The sequence below is a fragment of the Asparagus officinalis genome, chromosome 9 (genome assembly GCF_001876935.1).
Source record: "Asparagus officinalis chromosome 9, Aspof.V1, whole genome shotgun sequence".
NCBI lineage: Eukaryota > Viridiplantae > Streptophyta > Magnoliopsida > Asparagales > Asparagaceae > Asparagus > Asparagus officinalis.
In genome coordinates, this window is record NC_033802.1 from 63461723 (window position 1) to 63472245 (window position 10523).

The 10523-nt window shown below is 39.7% G+C and overlaps 1 protein-coding gene across 4 annotated transcripts in view; it reads left to right on the plus strand.

The window, feature by feature from the left end:
• Window positions 1-9677, plus strand: part of LOC109824477 — a 28241-nt gene extending 18564 nt beyond the window's left edge. For all 4 annotated transcript variants that reach the window (XM_020391081.1, XM_020391082.1, XM_020391084.1 and 1 more), the window contains 2 exons: window positions 6380-7169; window positions 9391-9677. In XM_020391081.1, the coding sequence (XP_020246670.1) occupies window positions 6380-7119 (740 nt within the window). In that variant the 3' untranslated portion in view covers window positions 7120-7169; window positions 9391-9677. The remainder of the gene's footprint in view (window positions 1-6379; window positions 7170-9390) is intronic.

Genomic DNA, 10523 nt, shown 5'->3' on the forward strand with positions numbered 1-10523 from the left:
AGTTAGAACTAACATGATACATAATAGAACTAACACGAGGCACAATAGAACTAACACACAGCACAATAGAACTAACGTGATGTGCGATAGAACTAACACGCCATTAGCTAGATCTGACGCTGGAGGGCGTAGGACTAACATGCAACACAATAGAGCTAACAGCTCAGTCTAACCGCTCTAGGTAAGTTAGAACTCACACACCAATCCATTGAAATATCGTGCTGCATGTTAGTTCACTTACACACGCCTGGCTAGAACTAACGAGCCCCTCGCTAGAGCTAACACGCTAAATAGTGGTTGTCGAGCCCCCCTCGCTAGAGCTAACATCCCAGTTAATCGGGTCCCCCTCGCTAGAACTAACGCTCTATTTAGTATAGAAATCACACGCAAGGTAAGAGAAATAACACGAGGCACAATAGAACTAACGCTCTATTTAGTATGGTTATGGACCCATTGCAAATCAAATTTAACACGTGCGATAGAACTAACACGCCATTGGCTAGATCAACGCTGGAGGGCGTAGGTCTAACACGTAGCACAATAGAGATAACAGCTCAGTCTAACCGCTCTAGGTAAGTTAGAACTCACACACCAATCCATTGAAATATAGCGCTACGTGTTAGTTCACTTACACACGCCTGGCTAGAACTAATGAGCCTCTCGCTAGAGCTAACGCGCTAAATAGTGGTTGTCAAGCCCCCCCCCTCGCTAGAGCTAACATCGAAGTTAATCGGGTTCCCCTCACTAGAACTAACGCTCTATTTAGTATAGAAATCACACGCAAGGTAAGAGAAATAACACGAGGCACAATAGAACTAACCCTTATTGTAGGCGTCTAAAATTGCCTATAGGTCCCCGCACGCGGCTCGAAACAGAAAGAAGACGATGAATGTCGCTATTCGAGTCACAAAATCTCATTTGATGATGATAAACACATGAAGTGAGTCGACGGGCTATGCTAAGCAACGAAACTTTGGAATAACGGAAACACGAGCTGATCAGGAGCCCCGTGTTGCTTACGAAAGGCACAGCGCCTCTCGTGTCTCATTCACTCCACATATGATTCAATCATGAGAGTTTGTAGATCTTCTCGACGGCTTTCCGATGCATCTTGAATCGCACGATTCCGAGTACGGACGGTGAAGATACGACGGAAACAGGACAGAGCGCGCGAAACCACGTTCCGGACCTCGCTAAGACACCCAAGAGTGTCTCGGCCAGGCCGAGACACTCACAAGTGTCTTGGACCTTATAAAACTATTTTTACTATGATTTGCTTTGAATCTAAAGAAACTCAAAACATGAAAGTTGTAGATTTCTTTGTCATTTTTCCAATGCATCTGGAATCAGGTCATTTGGAGGTCATATGAGGAAGTTAGGGCCAAAATACCCGAGATACTCACAAGTATCTCGGACCTTATGGAGCTGTTTTTACTATTATTCGCTTCGAATCTGAAAAAACTCAAAACATAAAAGTTGTAGATATCCTTGTTAGCTTTCTAATGCATCTTTGATCAATTCATTCTGAAATCATATGAGAAATGTAAAGCCAAATTACCAAAGATAGTACAAACTACCTCAGAATTCCGAGGCATTGTTGTTGTATCGGTGAAGAATGACGATTTTGGCCATGACTCGTTTCAAATCTAAAGAAACTCAAAACATGAAAGTTATGGATCTCTTTATCAGATTTTCAACGCATCGGGAATCAGGTCATTTGGAGGTCATATGAGAAAGTTAAGATTAAAATACCCGAGACACTCACGAGTGTCTCGACCAGACCGAGACACCCAGGGGGATATCCGCAGACCTCAGAATGCTATTTTTGATTATTTTGAGCTGTTTTTCGATATTAACCACCTAGATTTGATCCAACCGATCTGGATATGAGGTTAAGTGGTTATAACCGAAGATAAGAGTGAATCGGCGGTTCTTATCCGAACACAGGGCTCCTGAAGCCTATAAATACAGCCCCAAGCCGATAAATATATCCCTTGGGCATTCATTTTCACGGATCTGGAATTCTCGAGCGTCGACGAAGCCCTGCAGAATTAAAGACTAAAGGAGCACGCATTTCAGAAGAGAAGAGAAGATCGTTCGAGTTCTTCAGCACACGAAGAAGGAGTTCGTCAGATCTGCAGTTCTCGCATTCTTCCCTTAAGATTACCCTGTTGCGGTAATCTTAAGAAGAGTGATTATCTCACCGTTACCGAGATAATTGCTTCGAACTTCCTGATTCCTTCGCGAATCGATGGAGCTTCGGACCTGATCTAATCGTTTGGTGGTCCATGGATATTAACGTCCCCATCACAGGCCAAGATCCCACGCAAGCAACGAAGGATAAACACTCGTTGCGCTGTTTGAAGAAAGTTTTAATTTTTTTTTGTTTTCATTGTGTAAAGTCTTATAAAAAGACTGATTTTTCTTGAGTTTATTGTAGCGTTTGAAGTTGTAATGGACTCAGCATCAATGAAATCAATAACTTTCTCCCTAAACACCCATCACAATAAAACTAACATGACGCTAGCCAGAACTAACACGCTAAAGTTTAGAACTAACGCGACGTGCGATAGAACTAACATGCCATTGGCTAGATCAACGCTGGAGGGCGTAGGTCTAATACGCAGCACAATAGAGCTAACAGCTCAGTCTAACCGCCCTAGGTAAGTTAGAACTCACACACCAATCCATTGAAATATCGCGCTGCGTGTTAGTTCACTTACACACGCCTGGCTAGAACTAACGAGCCCCTCGCTATAGCCAACGCAGCAAATAGTGGTTGTTGAGCCCTCCCCCCGCTAGAGCTAACATCGCAGTTAATCGGGTCCCACTCGCTAGAACTAACGCTCTATTTAGTATAGAAATCACACGCAAGGTAAGAGAAATAACACGAGGCACAATAGAACTAACGCTCTATTTAGTATGGTTATGGACCCATTGCAAATCAAATTTAACATTTTTAACAGACCCACTTTTTGAATCAGGTATGGAAAATGTGTTATTATCGCTGTCAAAATAGCTCAGCAGCAGTTCAAGAGTGGGCCGATCAGGCGCATGAGCACCAAATATAATATAGTGCTCAAATATAGAACCGCCGTACGCATCCCTATGCCACTGTCGTATCTTCGGGGCAATTCTCTTCATGAAGGCCCAATAGGCCCCGATATTGGCGGTTAACCTTAGTTTTTTTCCGCACCTGTAAGAGCAACTTTTTCCCTGTAAAAAGAATTCGAATTTGTATTTTCAATAGAACTAACGAACTCATATTAGAACTGACATAATCTACAACTCAGGTCTAGAACTAACATTGGAATCAATCTAGAACTCAGGTCTAGAACTAACATTAGACTCAATCTACAACTAACATTGGACTCGATCTGGAACTCATGTGGACTCAGACTAGAACTAACAGTACTAGAACTAAAAGTACTATGGTAAAACCTATCATTTTTTAGATGAACTGAATTTAGGAAGGATTAGGTCGATTTCCCAAATACTGGATAACATAGTACATACTGTTGTTTTTTTTTTTTTTGGGGGGGGGGGGGGGGGGGGGCCAGTCATTGCCGTTCTTCTTTTCTGGTCTCGACATTCTATTGCCTGCTTTTGCATTTCCATTAGGGTTTGAGTAGATTTCTCCGCGCTGCCAAGCCTAGATGAACCGTCTTGGCCCTTCGACTCGCCTCGGTGAACAACTTCGTAGTCTTTAACGGATCCTTCCCTGGATGACATTTTTCCGGTGAAAACCCTAGAACCGTTGAACACCGACGAGAAATTAGAAAGTTCAAGAGTTTCTGAGGCAACGAAGCGGTGGAAGAGAGAAAGAGAGGGAGAGTACTTGAATAAGGATGGGGAGCGTTAACCGAGTTCAGTCCCATCAGAGGGGCAAGATCGTAACTTCCGTGAGGCTTTTTCTGTAAAAGAGTACTTGGGGGCTCGTCACAAATACTATGCGTATTTGGGGCTATTCTATATTGGGCAAAATATAAAGGGCTTGTCACACGAAGTTCATGCTTTTGGGGGTTGAACACATTTTTCCCTAAGGGCCTGTTTGGATTTGTAGGGGGTGAAGGGAAGTTAAGAGAAACTGAGTGAAGGGAAGTGAAGGGAAGGGAAGAGAGTTCCCTTCCCCTTGGTTACACCCCAATTTGGGGGTAACAATTTTTATACTATTAGGAGGTGAACAAATGAGAACTAGGGTGAATTAACTTCACCTCCTAAGTGTTCCCAAACAAGGTGAATGGAGGTAAATGGTTCCTTAACTTCCCTTCACCCTCATTCCCCTCAATCCAAACAAGCCCTAATTGAAAAGCCCTCTATCTCCCTCTCCCTTTTCTTAGATTAACGCAGCAAGGGACGGCGCCAATTTCTCCCATGAGGAAAAGGTTTTTTTCCCTGGTGCTTTTTCTTCCATTTTTCATTATTTTCTTAGTTTTTTCCAATAATGAATGCTCTTTTGAATCTCCATCCGGATAGTTTATAATCTAAAAGCGAGATCTTTCGGCAAGCTGCGGATTACTGGTAATTTTTCTAATTTATTCCCCCAGTGTTATTGTTTTCCTGAGACGCATTTGTTTTTGGGTAAAACCCTTGAACCCTAGCAAGCCCTTCTTCTCATTTAGGCGGGAAAGAAGAAATCTTTCATGCCGCCATCTAATTCAAAGGCAGATGTAGCCCACAATAAGACCAAAAGATTAAAGGTTGAGAGAGAAAATGTAGGGTCTTCCTCTAATGGTTGCAGAGATGTTGTTACATCGTCTTTTGATTTTGAGAAACGCCGAGCGTCTTTTGTCCTGAAACAAAAAGAGATTTGGGCTGTAAGGGATGAGTTTGGGATGCCTCGCAGCTATGTGTTTGTTTGGAGCGGCGGGGACATCCACTCGGCCGAGCTCAGTGAGTTGAGAAATCGTGATCATTTTGAGAGGTTACAGCGTGGTGGTGGTGTTCCTAGTGCTTGGGGAACATTCTATTCCATGTATTGCGAACCCGAAGATATACCTGCTTTGTCGCACAAGGTTGAGAAGCCGCAGAACTATAAAAAGCTATTGCCAAGGAAAGGTGAGGTTTGGGCCATTAGAGCAGGCAATGCTAAAACATTGTTCGGGGATCCGAGCCCAACTTTGCTCAGATATCAGATGGTAGAGGCTCTTACGAACTTTGTCGAAAATAAGGGAATGAAGCTTGTGTATTTGGTCTCAATCGCAGGTGTAAATGGCAACCGCTTCAGGAGATATCAGTCTGCGTTCCACGTTCATCCAGATTTCGTTCTAGAACGGTTCTCTCACCAGGTTCCTTTTATGAGAGTTTCTGGGGATGATCTGTTGGAGTTAGATCCTTCATCCTTGCCCCTCTATGTTGATGATTTTGAAACTAGTGTTGCGCCCAAGATCAATGACAATTATCTTTTCTTGGGTCTGCTTGATCGAATGGCATCTGCCGATAGAGACATTGGCTATGAAATTTGGGCTGCATATGCTCATGACTGTCGAGTTCCTCAAAACTCAAAAGTATGTTCAGCTCCAGCACAAGAGAATGTACCATCACCAGCACAAGAAAAGGTATCATAAAGTAAAGCATGAGCTGGTTCCTATTTTCACCTGCTACAAGGAGAAGAAATGGCAAGAAGCTGGGTTACCTATAGCTTGTGGGAAGTTTACTGTAGCAACTGTGGAAAGTGAGAGACACCTTATTCTCTCTCATCGGCTGTCTACTCGGAAGATGAACTATGTACGTAGAGATGTGTACAATATTGATATGTATCCCAAGGAAGGCGAGGTTTGGGGAATTTACACGGACAGAAATCTGGTAATGGCTTGCAATCCTAGAGGAGCACTATATTATCAGATTGTGGTGATCGTAGGCACAACAGGAAAAGATGTAACAGTAGCACACTTAAGCAGAGTTGAGGGATTCAAAGGCCTTTTCAAGAAAAGGAGCAATCTTGCAAGTGGAGTAGAGTTCGTGGTTCCTGTAAATGAATTCCACAGGTTCTCGCACAACATACCATCTTACGGATTTGATGAAAAATGCAGTAATGAATTTTTTAGGGGAGCTTTTGTATTGAATCCTTTTCTAGTGCCACTGAAACATGATGAGCCCTATTCCTTCAATGATCCTTTTCTCGCGCAGATACCAAAAGTCCAGTCAAGTTGGTCTGCTATCCAGTACTTTGTCAATAAACAGCGGAAATCTATTGGCCTGGCCAGTCAAGAGAATAGCTATGAAGACTCAGAAAATTGCAATCTAAGCTTATCAGTAGAACAAGAGCAGATTATCATAGAGAATTTGCGAGAAGGGGAACCAAACATTGGTGAGATTTCCCCAGCAGAAGTCCATGTGAGTGAAATAGAGAATTTGCGAGAAGGGGAACCAAACATTGGTGAGATTTCCCCAGCAGAAGTCCATGTGAGTGAAAGAATGGAATGTGAAGCAGATGAACATGAGACAATTCATCATATCAAGTTTCATGATTTTGAGGATAGTAAGTCAAAAAGTGACGTTAAACCAGGTGAGGTGTGGGCAATCTGCAATAGTCTAAACAAACTTCCTTTCTCTTACGCTCGCATAGATAAGTTTCTCAATTCAGGAGGAATGTTAGATGTGACACTATTACAACCTCATCCTGTGACTGATGAGGAGATGCAATGGGTTGAATCAAATTTACCTATGGCATGTGGGACTTTTAGAGCATCTCAATCCACATGTATTGAGAAAAAGTTACTGTTACACAGAGTGATGTGTGCTCATGAGCAGCCATCAAAACTCTTCTTCGGAGTATATCCTAGAAAAGGTGAAATTTGGGCAATTTACAATCACTGGGATATTGACTGGACAATTTCTGATATTAGTACCAATGTCCAATATAAGCTGGTAGAGATTGTGACAGATTTCACTCAGGAAGCAGGTGTTACAGTGGCAGCCTTGGTTAGAGCAGAGAAGCATGATAATGTATTCAGAAGGCAGTTGCATGAAGGCTTTTGGCTGTTTATGACATTTAAAAGAAAAGAACTGTTAAGGTTTTCACATCGAATTCCTTCTCTTAAAATTACTGGAGACCAAGCTGGGGGATGCACTTCTGGAGGATCCTTTAGGGTCAAGTTCAGTCATAATGGAATCTAAGCTAATGAGTTGCAAGTTGGAAAAATGAGCTATGATCAAGAATATGAAAGGTAGGTATGGGCATGGTATTATTCTTTTTTGGCTCTTTAGTGAAACCTTTCATTCCCCCCCCCTCTTGTTTACTTATCTATGTTTGTTATATGTCTTTGCATGGTTCTTTTTCTGTTAGCTTGTAGTTAGGCTCAACCCGTTACTTGGATTTTGCATTCAACTATCAACATATCTGCTATCTACAGTGAGTTAATACTCATATTTTTAAGAAGATGCATTTAAGTTGAATAGAATGGGTTCAAGAAATTTGTGATGACTTAATTTTCTCTTATATAAATCACGTTTATGGTCCTTTTTCCGTACCTAGGTTCAACAACATATGAATAGTTTCATTCCAAAATATCCTCCCTCTCATCTATTAGTGAGTTGTATATATCTGTTCGTGTTTCTCTGAGTTGTTGGGGCTTCATACTTTTTGAAATTTACTTCAGTTTTTTACTTCTGCTTGCAATTCAACTTAATTATTATGTAGCTTCTCTTTAGTTATTAAAAACCTTACATTCCTCTAATGTTGAATATTGGGAGCCATGAGCAGCTGATTCGCTTATGGCGCCTTGGTATTCATTTTAATCAAAATTTATTTTTTTACTCATGTTATTTCTAAATTCAAAGTTAGAATAACAGTGATAACCATAACTTGAAGACATTCGACTTAATGATTGTGGAAATTCATGTTTGTGAATCTCAAGTTCATTGGTCATGGAACTCAAGCTCATGGCCATGGATCTCAAGCCTATAGCTACTGAGTTTCGGTCTGGTGCTGTGGAGTCGAGCGCATGGTCATGAAGCTTGGATCCATGGCCATGATTTAAGACCATAGATGGTAAGAGAAGATGAGAAAGAAGTGGAACGTAGGAGAGAAGTGAGTTAATAAATACATACATAAAAGTAACTTTTGTAATGTGTTTGGGGAAAGAATTGGAGAACATGAAGGTATGGACATTGCAAAACGTTCTATTTTCTTTACTGTGATGAGGTCCTTTGTGCAAATAATTATATTTTCAAAGACCAGGTGGTGATTGTAGAGTTGTTATTAATGTCGTGAAGGTCTTTGAAAAAAAATATTAGTTCATGATAACAAATTGAAACAAAAATAGTGCAGAATAGTTTTCTGAAAAAAGTAAAACACTCCAGGGGAGTTCATTGTAATTTCTTGAAATTTACCCTTTGTTATTTAGAGCATCTGTCAGATACAGCTTAACCATACTCTTCGTTCTTAAAACGTGTTTGATATATTTATTTAATTATTCTATATTAAAGAACATAATTTAGCGGAAAAGATAGTCAGTTTATGGGCTCAAATAAACTGTGAAATGTTCAGATATGGTCCGATATAGAAGTAAGATATATTGAACTACTCTATAGAAGATTTATGAGCCAAGGATTTTTCATTTTGCAAATCCGTGAAAATGTATAACACGTTCTTAAAACGTGTTTCATTGATGAGTTAAGAGGCTGGGGTTTTCTTCCTCACTTTCTATTCCAAGTCCCAATTTGGGGATCGCCGACCTCTGACCAATCTCTTTTCATTCGACTCTCTTCCTTTGACGATCTCTCATCTTCCTCCGACGAACTTGTCTTTCGGCTCCCTCTTCATCTCTAATGTGATGCTATCCCTCTCTGACGCTCTTTCTCTCAAGTTCTCTCTCTGGCGGCTTCTTTTATCTCTCTTAACGATCTCTCTTGACACTTTCTTCCTCTCCGACGGTTTGTAGTTATCAACATGTTGTTTCTCTTGAGAGCTCTGGATCTATCTTCAAGCTTCCATCAAAAGGTGAGATGAACCATAAATTTTTATCTATTTCTTGATTTTTCCTTAAACTAGTTGCTAAAGATTGATCTTTTGTGCATCATGTTGAAATAATTGAAAGATTACACTTGAGAATTCCATGAATTTCAGATTTTCCACTTCCTCTTCTTTTGTGCATTTTCTCCAAATAATTGCAAGCTCATTCATTTGATTAATATATGATGAAAAAGTGCTGCTTGGCATGCTTGCTGCGTGAACTGATTTTATTACCTCTTTACTAAGATTCAAGGTGCTAGTTGCATTTTTCTTTTGTCCATTTTTGTTTTATAAATGCCAGGTTTTAGTAATATTCACGAAATCTGTAGCATGAAAGTATTTTTCTATTTTAACTAATATTTTACAAGTATTATGTAACTTTCCTCTATTATACATGTCCTATTTAGTTTCATGTGATTGATTTCAATTTTCAGGATTTGATCAACAAAGAAGATTGCATTAGGGCCAAAAGAGCAAATTGGGAGAATTTTGGAGTCTTAGAGAAATACTTTTGTTATCCCTTCAATGTACTTTTGGAAACTATGATATTTTGTCCATGTCTGAATTAAGATCTTGGTGTGTAGAAAGTTTTAGTTTAGAGAACGTTTTTGTTGTGCTATGCAAGTGGAAATGTGGTATTGATCAACTAGGTATGATTGTGGTAATTGTATGGATAACTGAAGACTGGATAAGTTTATGAAGCGATGTTTTTCTTGTTTTATTTTATAGGTGTATGTTTCTAGTTATTTACTATATTTTATATTGTGAAAGAAACTGCTTTGTTTGTAAATTTTGAGCACATAACGTGTATTAAACTACTCTATTGCATTTTCTTTGGCCTCAGGTTCAGGTTATAAAAGATTATACTTTGTTTGCTGAGTTTTTTTTCATTTGTATTGATTTTCAAATAATTGGCAAATAGATACAGAATATTTGACGAATAACTTGATATCAAAACCACCAAATATTGTTAATCAAATATGCACGATTAGTTATCGAACACATACATAACTAAACAAAGCGAATTCAAATTCTAAATATTATTCAAGTCGAATTTGAACACGAATACAAATTGTGCTATTTGAGCTGAATTCGAATTCGAACAAGAAACTATTCGCTCAGATTCGATTCGTTTCCACCCTAGATGCAACTGTCTGAAGAGTGAATTTAAAACATAACCAAAGAGTTGTGTAATTCCTGAATTCTCATTTTAGCATTTAGCAAATTCAATTGGGAAGACGTGATTGAAATACTTTTGTTTTTCTTGAAGATAGTCTGTTGATTTTAGAAGTGATGCTATCTGTTCATAGTCTGTTGATTTTAAAAGTGATGCTATCTGTTAATGTATCTGATATTTTGACTCCTTCATTGACAATGATGTGGCACAATCCACGCCAAATGAAATTCTCTCTCCTACTTAATTCACATGGTGGAGATTGTGTCATATCATTGTTACGGAGGGAATCCTCCTCCTTGACAATGATACTCATTAATCACACACACACACACATATTATGAGAATAATGGAGATGAGCTGGCAGCTCACCTCTCCCCGTGAGCTGCAAGT